This window comes from Hyperolius riggenbachi, chromosome 11 (assembly GCF_040937935.1).
Source record: "Hyperolius riggenbachi isolate aHypRig1 chromosome 11, aHypRig1.pri, whole genome shotgun sequence".
Classification (NCBI taxonomy): domain Eukaryota; kingdom Metazoa; phylum Chordata; class Amphibia; order Anura; family Hyperoliidae; genus Hyperolius; species Hyperolius riggenbachi.
Window position 1 is genome coordinate 3,220,762 of NC_090656.1, and position 16,152 is coordinate 3,236,913.

At 47.1% G+C, this 16,152-nt stretch overlaps 1 protein-coding gene across 6 annotated transcripts in view; it reads left to right on the forward strand.

Annotated features, from left to right (window-relative positions):
• NDRG4 (NDRG family member 4) overlaps positions 1-16,152 on the forward strand; it is a 196,488-nt gene that overhangs the window by 111,924 nt on the left and 68,412 nt on the right. For all 6 annotated transcript variants that reach the window (XM_068260622.1, XM_068260620.1, XM_068260619.1 and 3 more), the window contains 4 exons: positions 4,971-5,027; positions 6,617-6,720; positions 12,002-12,058; positions 13,233-13,284. In XM_068260622.1, the coding sequence (XP_068116723.1) occupies positions 4,971-5,027; positions 6,617-6,720; positions 12,002-12,058; positions 13,233-13,284 (270 nt within the window). The remainder of the gene's footprint in view (positions 1-4,970; positions 5,028-6,616; positions 6,721-12,001; positions 12,059-13,232; positions 13,285-16,152) is intronic.

The window sequence follows — 16,152 nt, forward strand, 5'->3', positions numbered from 1 at the left end:
TGTACAAGTAAAGTTAGTACATGCTCAGTAGAACTAAGGCATAGGCTATCATTCATAAAGCATTTCTGCATGCGGAAATGCTAAAAACAGCTGACTTTACCGAACACTCAGCAAAGTCCGCATTCATAAAGACTCTTTCCACATGAAAAAAAGACATACCGAGCAGAGTGATAAATCACCGCCTTGTGCGGTGATTATCGGTACAAATGTAGCAAAATGTTCATTCATGAAGATCACCGCAAGCGGTGTGAGGTCGGGAAGTACCGCTCCCTCTGATGTGGCGATAACAATGTAAGTGAACGGAGACACACAGACCTCCCAGGCAGCTGCAGCAGAGCGGAACACAGAGAAATGTATCAACTCGGCAGCTTCCGTGTCTCCGCAAGCCTACCGCCAGCCTAGTTCGGGGAATCTCCGCACTGCTTCCGCACCTGGATACTTCTTTATGAATGCCCACCCAGAAGTCTAAAGTACCGGTTGCGGAGAAGAACGGTGGTTTCCCGCACTACCGACAGCCTCTTTATGAATGATACCCATTGTGTACTGTTTTTTTCCTCCATGCACAAGCATTTCATTTTACTGAGCATATGCAAACCTTATTTGCACGTGTGCAGTACAGATACGCTTGGCCACAGTGTATGTGTGTGTGCATGTGTATGGAAGAAGGCAGTTAGAACTGAGGAAGGTCAGCTACAGGAGCTGTATGCATGCAGAGGGACAGAACTAACGCCTGGCAGACACAATGAGATTTTCCGGCAGATTTCCTGTCTGATTATTTCCAATATGTCCAATATGATTTCTGATCGATTTTCCGTTTACTTCTATGGAACATCGATCAGAAATCAGATGGGACATGTTGGAAATAATCGATCTGACAGTAAATCTGCCAGAAAATCTCATTGTGTGTACCAGGCATTAGGGACAGAAAGGCTGGTGTAAGGTAGGTGAGGGGCAGTTAGAACTGAAGAGGTCATGGTGAGGAGAGATCAGTCAGGCTGGGGTGAGGTAAGAAAGGATAGAGAAGATAGAGAAGGACGGTCAGAACTGAGGGGGTGTTCAGGGTAAATAAGTCAGCCAGGGTAGGGGTTGGTAACAATTGAAGGGCTAGCCAGGGCCCGTTTCCATAGGGGCAAACAGCTCCCAGCATGCGTCCCCCCACCTATAGAAGCGCCACAGCTTCCAGTTTGCCCCTCCATAGAAGCACTACAGTTCCCAGCATGGTCCACCTCTCCATAGAGGCACCACAGCTCCCAGCATTCCCCTCCATATAGTATTGGGGTGTCCCCAGGGCCCAAGAGCAGGCTGCCGACCCTAACCCCCAATGTGTATAGTGGTCTGCAGTGCCCCTGCACAGTATTCGCAGTGGGGAGCACTCACCTGTCCAATCGGCATGCTCCTCCTTCAGTCTGTGTGCCTCATCCTTGTGGATGCCTCATCTCCATGACCTGGCGGCATGTACATTACTCATGTGCACCTGGGTCATGGAGATGAGGCGTCTGCGTGGATGAAGACTGAGGCACCCAGAGGCGTGCGTCAGAGGGACAGATAAGGGCACTCCACTGCGAATACTCTGCAAAAGCATCATGGATAACTATACACATAGAGGGAAGGGGTCTACCAGCTGGCTCTGGTGACATGGGGAACACCCCAGTACTATGAGAAGGAGGTGCATGCTGGGAGCTGTAGTACCTCTATATAGGTGGACATTCTGGGAGATGTAGTACCTCTATAGAGGGGGCATGCTGGGAGCTGTAGTGCCTCTGTATAGGTGGGCATGCTGGGAGCTGTAGTGCCTCTATAGAGGGTGGCATGCTGGGAGCTGTAGTGCCTCTGTAGAGGGAGCATGCTAGGAGCTGTAGTGCCTCTGTATAGGTGGGCATGCTGGGAGCTGTAGTGCCTCTGCAGAGGGGGCATGCTAGGAGCTGTAGTGCCTCTATAGAGGGGGCATGCTGGGACCTGTAGTGCCTCTGTATAGGTGGGCATGCTGGGAGCTGTAGTCCCTCCATAGAGGGGGGGCATGCTGGGAGCTGTAGTGCCTCTATAGAGGGGGCATGCTGGGACCTGTAGTGCCTCTGTATAGGTGGGCATGCTGGGAGCTGTAGTTCCTCCATAGAGGGGGGGCATGCTGGGAGCTGTAGTGCCTCTATAGAGGGGGCTTGCTAGGAGCTGTAGTGCCTCTATAGAGGGGGCTTGCTAGGAGCTGTAGTGCCTCTATGGTGGGTGGAGGGGACAAAGGGGTCACCATCTAATGCTGCTTCCTGGATGGGAGGTCAGGATCAGGTAGGTACTCACACAGGCTTGAAGTCACTGTGTCTGCAGCAGAAGAAGTTATTCTAAAATCCAGACACCGGATCCTTCAGCTTCCTGATCTATTCTATCTGTACAGTTAGAGTCCTGCTTCAGCTTCTCCCCACGTGCAGTTTGGATGATTTCAGCACTCTCTCCCTCCCCCGTGCTTTGCTGTCGGTACTCAAAGGAGGGAGGGGGGAGTGTATACACAAATTGCTGTGGCTGTGCACAGAGGTCTGTCTCCTTCTCTGCCAGCGCTCTGGGATTTCTGACTGCCTCAGCAGCGTGGTGAGACCTCCGTGCAGCACTCCTCTATGCTGCCGCTGCCTGCTCTAATCAGCTGATCCTGCTAACTTCCCTGGCTTCCGCCTAGCCGCCCGCTGCGCACACACACAACATGCTGCAATGTGCTAAGCAATGTGGGCGGCTACAGACAGAAGGAACTGAGGTGACGGTGGGACACACAAGTTACTTCTTAGTCGCCCTAAGAATTCTCCGCCCTAGGAACCGGCCTTGGAGGCCTGCCCAGAAATCCGGCCCTGGCAGCTAGTCTTGTCAGATCAGACTTATAAGTCTAAACCACTGAAACACCTGATCTGCTGCATGCTTGTTCAGGGGCTATGGCTAATAGTATTAGAGGCAGAGGATCAGCAGGGCTGCCAGGCAACTGGTATTGTCTAAAAGGAAATAAACATGACAGCCTCCATATACCTCTCTTCAGTTCCCCTTTAAGAAGGTTCTTATTATCATGCAGAACTGTTCTCCCTGCTGGTTAGAATAGTTAAGAAGAAAAAATGTTGGTAATGTGTTGATAAATCTTCCCCATTGTGCACACAATAGTTTAAGAGACCCCGAGCAAAGAGCAAATCAAAATCACCACTTACCACTCACCACCACTCACCACTTACTTCCTCCAGCCCTCCGTAGCCCGCAAGGTTTCTCAGCATCCTCCGGGTACTCTCCGTGGTCCAGCTGGTGGCCACGTTAGAGCGGTGACTTCGGCCGAAGTTGTGCGCATGGGTGGCTCGATCACGCGCACGTCGCCATAAGCCTCCTGCGCATGTGCAGTTCAGTCTTTCGAAAATTGTGCATGTGGCTTACAGTGCTTACAGACGCGCAAGTGATCGAGACGGGATCGCGGCCATGCCACCCATGTGAAGTTCCCGCTTTAAAGGGGGCCACCAGTGGGACCACGGAGGCGACACGGAGGACGCCGAGGTACCTTGTGGGCTACGCAGGACTCGAGGAAGCCCCAGGTAAGTGCCGATTTTGATTTTAGTACTGTGCTCAGGGTGCTTTTAGAAATGTCTGGTGATCTCATACACACCTTGTTTAACGGTCAATCGCTTCCAGACCAGATCCGCCTGGATGGATTTGAAAGTTTGAGCGACAGATATATTTTGTTGTTATCTTTGGAGGTCTTTTGCATGCTATTGTACAGTGTTTCTCTACATTGCATTGGTATGAACCCCTTTTAAAACCCTGTACTCACCAAGTACCCCCTAGCATAGAAAACATCACATGTACCCCTTGGCAAATATATATTTAATCCTAGTACATAATAATTGGTTCTAAACTATTTCCAAGCATTTACTATTGCTTTTAATTAGCTAAAACTCCAATTTGATTTATCACTTATCTGAAACTCTAAATTGGTTAGTCACCCGAGGTGGCATGTGACATGATGAGATAGACATGTGTATGTACAGTGCCTGGAACACAAATAACTATGCTGTGTTCCTTTTTTTCTTTCTCTGCCTGAAAGAGTTAAATATCAGATATGTATGTGGCTGACTTAGACAGGAAGTGGCTACAGTGTGACCCTCACTGATAAGAAATTCCCCTTTTTATCTCTTTCTTGCTCTCAGCTCTCTGCAAGGAAAGTGTTTTATAGTTGGAATTTCTTATCAGTGAGGGTCACAATGTAGTCACTTCCTTTCTGAGTCAGGACCGAGTCAGCCACTTACATACCTGATGTTTAACTCTTTCAGGCAGAGAAATAATAAAACACAGCCTAGTTATGTGTGTGCTAGGCACTGTACATACACATGTCTATCTCATCATGTCACATGTCACTTCGGGTATCCTTTAACTATATCTATCCCGAGTGCCCCCTGGAACCATTAAAAGTACCCCTGGGGTACGCGGACCACACATTGAGAACCTAGGCTATTGTAGAACGATCATTGACAAATCGATCGTTGATCTCTTGTTTTCCACAGACTTTTATCTCACGTATGTGCAGTCAGTGATGGCCATGCCTAGAAAAACTCACAGCATTTGATTTGTTTGATCAGTGGATAGATTTGCTGGGATCACACCCTGCTTTAGCACATGATCATGACTGGCAAATCAGAGACCCCGAGGTGAGAGGTATAGGGAGGCTGCCATAGTCATTTCCTTTTAAACAATGCACATTGCCTGGCTGTCCTGCTGATCCTCTGCCTCTAATACTTTCCATAGACCCTAAACAAGCATGCAGATCAGATGACAAGGTTAGCTGCATGCTTGTTTCAGGTGTGTGATTCAGACACTACTGACCCAAAAGATCAGCAGGGCTGCCAGGAAACTGGTATTCTTTAAAAGGAAATAAATATGGCAGCACCCACCTCGGGTTCCTATCAGCTCCTCTGCCCTGCCTAGGCTGTAGTGACGATGCTCTCTATCTGTCTCCCCTCCAGCTGTCCGGACTCACCAGCTCCCTGCCGGATACCGTCCTGTCTCACCTCTTCAGCCAGGTACCGTGACTTGCCACTAACGCTCTTCCAGGGTAACAATATGACTGCTAGATCTACAGGGATAGCACAGTCTGGTAGCGCCACTTCCCCCTAGTGGTAGCGGCCTGCGTAGTACCAGATCCTGCTGACCCGCCGTGTAGAGATCACAGCGTAACTCACCTCTAGCCATAGTGACCGTCATTGCTGAATACCATTGCTTCTTGTAGCGCCCTCTGCTGGATGTAGCACAAAATGACACCTGAAATGTTCTGGGCTTGATACAATGGGATTCAAGAGTTTATGACTGTTCAGGTTCCATGTGGAGTGATTTCCATTTATGTCCTAGTGCAGGAAGAGATCTCTGCAGTGAGGGACAGAGGCAGCAATCAAACTATGATGAAAGACTTCCCCACACTATCTAACAACCCTTTCCAGTCCTGTACCAGACATCGTCCACGTAGGGATGTCCAATCAGATGAAATTAATTTTGAGTTGATGCAGCATTATGCTAATTTTGTATGCAAATGTATGCAGCTTCCACTATCATATCTCTATGAGGTAAAATTTGATTGGTCCGTTTTCAAGGTACATAAATTTGCATAATGCCGCATCAACTTGAAATGATTTGCATCTCATTGAACAGCCCTAAGTCCGACATAGGAAAAATGGCTGCCGCTAGGGGGCGCCGATGCTGGATGAAATTTGGCACAGTGTCAGCCTTTTTAGATCAGAGTGTTGGACTAAAGTCCAATTGCGGCTGGCCCCGTAATTGTAATATTCCCGCATTTGTGCCCATTACTAGGGGTGCCGTTGCCGGATCTAGTCCAGTGTGGCATCACGCTATGTGGATCAAAGTCTGAAACTTTGACGCCCTCCAACACCATGAGGGGTGGAGCTACAGCATGAGAGCTGGTGTTGGCCCCTCCCCCTGAAGCCAGAGCACATGTATTTCACTGTCTGTCCACGTTTTGATTCTAGTGATTTTTCTACAGTAAAAAAAAAAAGAAAATCCTTCTTAGCTTTTCCCATTTGAAGTGTGGCAATTTTGAAGCCAATCCTGAGGTAATTTCCTCCCTTACTCTCCTCTGCCTGATTGTGTATGCATTGCCCGCCCTCCACTATAGAAAGTGCTTTGTCTCAGCATGAGAAATACTGGCCAATCAGAGAGGAACAGAGGTGTGGGAGGGGAAAACAGGAGGGAAAGAGGCTTCAGCCAATCAGGCTGCATTAGTTAAGTCTGAGGGGAAGTAGAGAAGCAAAAAAGGACAACCCAGCATGCCCTGCAACTTCCTTTTTGTGTACCAAATAAGAGTCAGGTAAACTGGGGAATGATCATTTATAAACAAGAAAAGTAATAGTGATTTTAACTTTTGGATTGCCTGGTTAGCATCCTTATTACTTGTTTACCAGATAAAAATAAAGAATTGATTTTTTTACTTTATGCCCCACAGTTACTTTAAGAACTGATAGTTGCACTATGGGCGGGGCTAGTGCTCTGACATTCCAGGGGTGTGGCATGTAGCACTAGGATGTAGCAGCTGCTGGCAGCAGTGTAGTTATTGTGGTGGTATAGTGCTGCCCCCTGGTGTTGACAATGTGTATTGCCCTAGGAGGAACTGATGAATAATACAGAGTTGGTGCAGAATTACCGTCAGCAGATCAGCAGCTGCGTCAACCAGAATAACCTGCAGCTTTTCTGGAACATGTATAACAGGTAAGTGCCCGTCTGGTCCCCTCTTTCTCGGGCCATTCATTGCCATCTGGAGTTCAGGGCAACCCCTCAGGCTAGAAACACACTTGTTGCCACCGCATGCATTTTTAAAAACGCACATAATGATAGTCTGTGGGTCGCACAACAACAACGCATTGGTGTAAGTTTTTCACTGTCTTTTTAGTTCATTCACGTTCATTCTTTCTGCATGCAATGCTTTCCTGTGGTGAAATAAAACGCATACATTCTGCATCTGTTTTTGACGCGTTTTTTACCAAATAAGTGAAAAACTACCGGTAATTTGAAAATGATTTTTTTATTACATGGTAAATAGGAATTTTGATAAAAAATGAAAACGCAGGAAAACGCACATAAAAAATGCAGGAAAAAACGCCCATGGCAGGAAACTGGTGGTTTTCTGCATGGACAAGTGTGACCATGGCCTTAGGTTTGGTTCACACATAAATCTGTACATGTCCAGTCCTGTCCTGTCAGTTTTGCATCAGTTTTCTCTGACTGGACCGGAAATGTACACCTTTTAAAGAGACACTGAAGCGAAAAAAAAATTATGATATTATGATTTGTATGTGTAGTACAGCTAAGAAATAAAACGTTAACCCATTCGCGTTCCGTCGTTTTCACTTGAGAAATGTTCACCTCCCATTCATTAGCCTATAACGTTATCACTACTTATCACAATGAACTGATCTATATCTTGTTTTTTCCGCCACCAATTAGGCTTTTTTTGGGGGGTACATTTTGCTAAGAGCCACTTTACTGTAAATGCATTTTTAACAGGAAGAATAAGAAAAAAAATGGAAAAAATTCATTATTTCTCAGTTTTCAGCCATTATAGTTTTAAAATAATACATGCCTCCATAATTAAAACTCACGTATTGTATTTGCCCATATGTCCTGGTTATTACACCGTTAAAATTATGTCCCTATCACAATGTATGGCGACAATATTTTATTTGGAAATAAAGGTGCATTTTTTCCGTTTTGCATCTATCACTATTTACAAGTTTAAAATAAAAAAAAGTATAGAAATATTTCATCTTTACATTGATATTAAAAAAGTTTAGACCCTTAGGTAAATATTTACATGTTTTTTTTTTTATTGTAATGGTTTTTTTTTATATTAAACATTTTATTTGGGTATTTTTGGGAGGGTGGGATGTAAACTATAGTTTTTATAATGTAATTGTGTGTTGTTTTTAATTTTTTTTTACTTTTAGTTGTAGTTTTACTTTTTGGCCACAAGATGGCGGCCATGAGTTTGTTTACATGACGTCACTCTAAGCGTAACACACGCTTACAGTGACGCAGGGGGAGGCAACGGCCAGAAAAAGCACAGCTTCCGAGAGAAGCTGTCGCTTTTTCAGCGGGGGAGAGGAATCAGTGATCGGGCACCATAGCCCGATACATTGATTCCGTGGCTACAGAATCCGCGGCCGGGAGTGCACGTGCACGCGCGCGATCGGCTGCGGGAGCGCGCATGGTTCCTGGACGTAGTTTCTACGTCCAGGAACCAAAATAGGTTAAGATCAGATACATCAGTCTAATTGTTTCCAGTACAGGAAGAGTTAAGAAACTCCAGTTGTTATCGACTTTCAAAGTCGTGGAGAGGGCTGTTATCTGACTTTTTTATTATCTCAACTGTTCCTGAACTATTTACTTTTCCTCTGCCAGAGGAGAGGTCATTACTTCACAGGCTGCTCTGAAAGAATCATTTTGAATGCTGAGTGTTGTGTAATCTGCACATATTAGAGAATGATGCAATGTTAGAAAAAACACTATATACCTGAAAATAAAAATATGAGGATATTTTCTTTGCTGCTAATCTTCTAGTAATTATTCATAGTACAAACCATTTCATTATATCATATATATTTTTTATCGCTTCAGTGTCTCTTTAAGTGTGAACGCACCCAATGGAAACACATACAAAACTGATGCCATGCAGCGTTTGAAGCAGATTTTCAGAGCGATTCTAGGCATGTTAAGAGCTCGTTCACACTTGAGCGGGAATTGCGCGATTTCCGCTCGGCGCAAAACGCTAGCGGTTTTTAAAAACCGCTAGCCCATGTAAGCGTATGGCAGTGACCTCACTGCCGCGTTTGCGGTTAGCGTTAACTGTAAACGCGTGACATGCAGCGTTTTGCCGTTGATTACTGATCGCGATTAGCATGCATAGCACCGCTAATCGTGATCGCTTCCAAAACTCTGCAGCGTCCATTGATTTTTCTGCGTTAATTGCGGAAAAATCACTCCCGCAAACGTTTTGTGGTTTTAGGTGCGAATGAGCCCTTATAGAGGTTTTCTAAACATGCCTAGCGGTTTTTGGAGCGGTTTTGTGTAGCGGATTACAAATATTGTTACAGTAAAGCTGTTGCTGAACAGCTTCTGTAACAATAACGCCTGGAATACCGCTCTGATCTGGCGTTTTTCAGAGCGGTTTTCCACTTTCCTATACTTTACATTGAGGCAGAAACGCCTCAGAAATCTAAAAAATGCTGCAGGACAGGAGTTTGCATTTGTGGAAAAAAAGAACCGCTCTGGTGTGCACCATCCCATTGAAATACATTAACCAAGCGGTTTTCTATCCCCAAGCGTTTTTAAAAACGCTCCAGAACCGCTGTGGTGTGCACCAGCCCTAAGACAGGACAGGACATCTTTTTATGTGTGATCCAATAGGCCTTGTTCATGTTATAAATCGCCACCACAATTGCAAGCGCAGGGCGATTTTGTAAGAGATTTTCGAAGCGCTTTTGTGTAGCGATGTTTTGTTCACATAAAGAGAACCAGAAAGGATAAAATAAAAGGTTTTATACATACCTGGGGCTTCCTCCAGCCCCATACGCACTGATCGCTCCCACGCCGCCGTCCTCCGCTGCCTGGATCCGCCGCCACCGGGTCCCGTCATTACCGCCAGTCGGCCGGCGGACGCGGCCAATTCTCCGCATCACAGGGGCTCCCTCCATACACTTACGCTTGTGGCTGCCTACTGCGCAGCCGCATGTGTTAGGGTATGGAGGGAGCCCCTGTGATGCGGAGAATTGGCTGCGTCCGCCGGAAGTGACGGGACCCGGTAACGGCGGTTCCAGGAAGCAGAGGATGGCGGCGTGGGAGCAATCCAGGCTTATGGGGCTGGAAGAAGCCCCAGGTATGTATAAAAGCTTTTTTCTATTTTCCCATTTCATTCCTCTCTGGTTCCCTTTAATGACTGAACTCTGTGACCTGGAAATGAATAAATACAATGTATTTATTCATTAAAGTTCCCAGCAAATCGCTTTGCGCTGGGTGATTTTGCTATACTTTCTATGAAATCGTAAACGCTCAGGAAATGGTGCAGGAGCCGTGTCTGTGCTTGGATAGAAAGATCAGCGCTCATGTGAAAACACTCACATACAGCTGCATTGCAAAAAACGCTTTTCAAGGCGATTTTTTTTTTTTTTTTTTTTTTTTTTTTTTTTTTTTTTTTTTTTTATTGCCAGCGCTTAAAAATAAAAACCAATAAAAAAACCAAGGGTTTCCAAAGGCGTATGCGACCAGTAAATGGGAATGGGGGACAGCGCATGAAACAAGTCCACCGAGAGGGGACAAAGAGGGCTCTATAGGGTTCAGAGACTTCCCTCACAATTGGTAAGCCTCTGACTTTCCCGCCCCCCCCCCCCCCCCCCCCCCCCCATCTGGCTACAGATTTGACAGATGGTATAAATAATACTTTAAAGGGTCATTCTACTTTTGTTAAAAAATGAAAGGCCTCCGGTTCTGTGCATTGCTAGGATAGGTGGGAGTTTTAAGCTAGTCTGTTGCCATGGCTGCAAAGAAGTACCGTATTTTTTGGACTATAAGACGCTCTGGACTATAAGACGCACCTAGGTTTAGAGGACAAAAACCAAGGGGAAAAAAATAAATAAACTAAACCTGGTGTGTCTATGGGTCAGGGACATCTTGTAGACCTTTCCCCCCCAAGCCTTCACAAAGCTACTCTGTTTAAGCCAACCTGCTGCCCCCTCCAGCTACATTACACTAATCCCTGCTGCACCCTCCCCCAGCTACAATACACTTCACTACACTAATCCCTGCTGCACCCTCCCCCAGCTACAATACACTTCACTACACTAATCCCTGCTGCACCCTCCCCCAGCTACAATACACTTTACTACACTACACTAATCCCGGCTGCACCCTCCCCCAGCTACAATACACTACAATACAATACAATACAATACGGTTCTACTCAAAGCATGAGGAGGCTCTCACCAGTTCTTAGAAAACACCTCAGACCATCGGTATTCCGCTGTTATATGCCGGTATCCGCATTGTCTTGAGATCCGGTAAGCATGTGACATCAGATTGTCCTGTCCCCTGCACCAGTATTAGCAGCACTGAGGCCGTCGCAGCACAGGGCTTAAATCACCAGTCCCTCTCAAAACTCTCTCTAGACAGCCGCGATCCCGTGTCCAGATGCCGCTGCCCGCATTGCTAAGAGATCGGGGACATCGGGGAAACACGTGCTGTCAGATTTCGCTGCCATCCCCTGCACTAGTACTCGGAGGACACTACTTCCTGCTGCCCCCTGCAGGAAGCAGGAAGTACAGCGTCATCCGAGTACTGCACGGGGATGGCAGCAAAATCTGACAGCACGTGTTTTCCCGATGTCCCCGATCTCTTAGCAATGCGGGCAGCGGCATCTGGACACGGGATCGCGGCTGTCTAGGGAGAGCTTGGAGAGGGACTGGTGATTTAAGCACTGTGCTGCGACGGCCTCAGCGCTGCTAATACTGGTGCAGGGGACAGGACAATCTGATGTCCTGCTTACCGGATCTCCCGACAATGCGGATACCGGCATATAACAGCGGAATACCGGTGGCCTGAGGTGTTTGCTGAGAACTGGTAAGTGGCTCCTCGTGCTGTGATGGCCTGTGGGTTGTCGGAGCTGCTCAATTATGCATGCGGCAGGGGACCTGTAGGGCACATTCGGACTATAAGACGCACCCACTTTTTCCTCCCACATTTGGGGGACAAAAAGTGCGTCTTATAGTCCGAAAAATACGGTACCTTTATTTTTTTTTTATTTTTCATAACCTGGCTGCAAGTAGAATTGGAGCGATCATTTTTAGGAACATGAGCACAAAGTGACTTGTGCAGCACCGATGTATGTTTATGGAAATCTGGCGAGAGGTCGGGGTTCCCCCTTAGGATGTGCAGAACACGCGTGTTACATGTGGTGGGACACGCCTGAGTCTGGTAACACAGAGTCCGTTTTACTCCACAGCCGAAGAGACCTGGAGATGAACCGTCCCGGGACCGTCCCAAACGCCAAGACTCTGAGGTAAGCCGCGTTAGTGACGTGTCCGGCAGCCGTGTGACGTGCAGGAAGCCTGTCAGTGAGTGATCCCCCTTAAAATCTGTGTACACCCCCCCAGCCCCCCGGACGCTATCACACTGGCTGCTCCCATGTCACTGCACTGTAATGGTCATTGTCATCAGATTGTGACATCGCACACGGGGTCTCCTCCCCCTGCTCTCCCTGTGTCCCCCGGCTTGTGTCTATACCTCTCATCTCCTTCATAATATCCACTGTGTGAATCCTGTTACTGACATATTCTCCCGCACCTTACTTCTCTCTGTCTGTCCTGCTCCATGACCCCGCCACTAACTTCTCATGTCTCTTTATCTCTTTCTTTTCCTGCCTCCTTTATCCCTCCACTCTCTTATCCTCGCCCATCCCTCTCTCTGCTGTTATCTCTAATATTCTGCTGCCTTCACTCCCTGCGCACCTTTCTCCCTCCTTATTATCTACTTACTCATCAACCTCTCTCTGTCTCTCTCTCTCTCCCTAACTCTATCCCCTTCCCCCCCCTCTCGCTCCTCCTGTCTCTCTCTTTTATCTCTCTGTCTCCCTTTTTTCTGTCTCTCTCTCTCTCTTTTTTTTCTCTCTATCTGTCTCTCTCTTTCTCTCCCCCCTCTTTACCCCTCTCTCTGTCCCTCTTTCTCTGTCCTCCTCTCTCTGTCTCTCTCTCTTTCTCTCTCCCTTCTCCTCTCTCTCTCCCCCTCTGTACCCCTTTTTCTGTCTCTCTCTCTCTCTCTCTCTCTCTCTCCCCCCTCTCTCTGTCTCTTTCTCTGTCCTCCTCTCTCTGTCTCTCTCTCTCTTCATCTGTCTATCTCTCCCTGTCTCTCTCTTTCTCTCCCTCTGTACCCCTTTCTCTGCCTCTCTATTTCTCTCACTCCCTCTCTTTCTCTCTCCCCCTGTACCTCTTTCTCTGTCTGCCTCTTTGTCTCTCTCTCTCTCTCTCTCTCTCTTTCCCTCTGTCTGTCTCTCTATCTCCCCCCTTCCATCTTCCCCTCTCTCTCTCTCTCTCTCTCTCTCTCTCTCTCTATCTCTCTCTCTATCTCTATCTCTATCTCTATCTCTATCTCTATCTCTATCTCTATCTCTATCTCTATCTCTATCTCTATCTCTATCTCTATCTCTATCTCTATCTCTCTCTCTCTCTCTCTCTCAGGGCTCCAGTCATGCTGGTGGTCGGAGATAATTCCCCAGCGGAAGACAGCGTGGTCAGTTCCAGTATTCTTCTATCACCTGATTATCGTCCTGTCTGCTGTCACACATCCGCATGACCATAAAACAGTATTAGATTGTTTCATTCAGCATTTCTCTGCTCTAGTCAGACCCTCTGTATTAGATTACTAGACCCCCAGAGATGGTCAGACCAGGTGTGTAGAAGATAGTGTGATCACCAGTGACATGTCAGAAGCCTTAAAGCACATACCCCCTTCTACACCAGAACCTGTGTGTAGTAGATACTCAGTGGTAGATGAGAACCTGTGTGTAGTAGATGCCCAGTGGTAGACCAGAACCTGTGTGTAGTAGATACTCAGTGGTAGATGAGAACCTGTGTGTAGTAGATGCCCAGTGGTAGACCAGAACCTGTGTGTAGTAGATACTCAGTGGTAGATGAGAACCTGTGTGTAGTAGATACCCAGTGGTAGACCAGAACCTGTGTGTAGTAGATACCCAGTGGTAGATAAGAACCTGTGTGTAGTAGATGCCCAGTGGTAGACCAGAACCTGTGTGTAGTAGATACCCAGTGGTAGACCAGAAGCTGTGTGTAGTAGATACCCTGGAGTAGACCAGAAGCTGTGTGTAATAGATACCCAGTGGTAGACCAGAAGCTGTGTGTAGTAGATGCCCAGTGGTAGACCAGAACCTGTGTGTAGTAGATACCCAGTGGTAGACCAGAACCTGTGTGTAGTAGATATCCTGGAGTAGACCAGAAGCTGTGTGTAATAGATACCCAGTGGTAGACCAGAAGCTGTGTGTAGTAGATACCCAGTGGTAGACCACAACCTGTGTGTAGTAGATACCCAGTGGTAGACCACAACCTGTGTGTAGTAGATACCCAGTGGTAGACCAGAACCTGTGTCTAGTAAATACCCAGTGGTAGACCAGAAACTGTGTGTAGTAGATACCCAGTGGTAGACCAGATCCTGTGTGTAGTAGATACCTTAGAGTAGACCAGAAGCTGTGTGTAGTAGATACCCAGTCTTTGACCAGAACCTGTGTGTAGTAGATACCCTGAAGTAGACCAGAAGCTGTGTGTAGTAGATGCCCAGTGGTAGACCACAACCTGTGTGTAGTAGATACCCAGTGGTAGACCAGAACCTGTGTCTAGTAGATACCCAGTGGTAGACCAGAAACTGTGTGTAGTAGATACCCAGTGGTAGACCAGAAGCTGTGTGTAGTAGATACCCAGTGGTAGACCAGATCCTGTGTGTAGTAGATACCCAGTGGTAGACCAGAACATGTGTGTAGTAGATACCCAGTGGTAGACCAGAACCTGTGTGTAGTAGATACCCAGTGGTAGACCACAACCTGTGTGTAGTAGATACCCAGTGGTAGACCACAACCTGTGTGTAGTAGATACTCAGTGGTAGACCAGAACCTGTGTGTAGTAGATACTCAGTGGTAGACCAGAACCTGTGTGTAGTAGATACCCAGTGGTAGATGAGAACCTGTGTGTAGTAGATGCCCAGTGGTAGACCTGAACCTGTGTGTAGTAGATACCCAGTGGTAGACCAGAAGCTGTGCATAGTAGATAGCTTAGAGTAGACCAGAAGCTGTGTGTAGTAGATACCCAGTCGTTGACCAGAACCTGTGTGTAGTAGATACCCTGGAGTAGACCAGAAGCTGTGTGTAGTAGATACCCAGTGGTAGACCAGAACCTGTGTGTGGTAGATACCCAGTGGTAGACCAGAACCTGTGTGTAGTAGATACCCAGTGGTAGACCAGAACCTGTGTGTCGTAGATACCCAGTGGTAGACCACAACCTGTGTGTAGTAGATACCCAGTGGTAGACCAGGAGCTGTGTGTAGTAGAAACCCAGTGGTAGACCAGAAGCTGTGTGTAGTAGATGCCCGGTGGTAGACTAGAACCTGTGTGTAGTAGATACCCAGTGGTAGACCAGAACCTGTGTGTAGTAGATACCTAGTTGTAGACCAGAACCTGTGTGTAGTAGATACCTTGGAGTAGACCAGAACCTGTGTGTAGTAGATACCTTGGAGTAGACCAGAACCTGTGTGTAGTAGATACCCTGGAGTAGACCAGAAGCTGTGTGTAGTAGATACCCAGTGGTAGACCAGAACCTGTGTGTAGTAGATACCCAGTGGTAGACCAGAACCTGTGTGTAGTAGCTATCCAGTGGTAGACCTGAAACTGTGTGTAGTAGATACCCAGTGGTAGACCAGAAGCTGTGTGTAGTAGATACCTTGGAGTAGAGCAGAAGCTGTGTGTAGTAGATACCCAGTAGTAGACCAGAACCTGTGTGTAGTGGATACCCAGTGGTAGACCAGAACCTGTGTGTAGTAGATACCCAGTGGTAGACCAGAAATTGTGTGTAGTAGATACCCAGTGGTAGACCAGATCCTGTGTGTAGTAGATACCCAGGAGTAGACCAGAACCTGTGTGTAGTATATACCCAGTGGTAGACCAGAACCTGTGTGTAGTAGATATCCAGTGGTAGACCAGAACCTGTTTGTAGTAGATACCCAGGAGTAGACCAGAAACTGTGTGTAGTGGATACCCAGTGGTAGACCAGAACCTGTGTGTAGTAGATACCCAGTGGTAGACCAGACACTGTGTGTAGTAGATACCCAATGGTAGACCAGAAGCTGTGTGTAGTAGATACCCAGTGGTAGACCAGATCCTGTGTGTAGTAGATACCCAGTGGTAGACCAGATCCTGTGTGTAGTAGATACCTTGGAGTAGACCAGAAGCTGTGTGTAGTAGATACCCAGTGGTAGACCAGAACCTGTGTGTAGTAGATCCCCAGTGGTAGACCAGAACCTGTGTGTAGTAGATACCCAGTGGTAGACCACAACCTGTGTGTAGTAGATACCCAGTGGTAGACCAGAACCTGTGTGTAG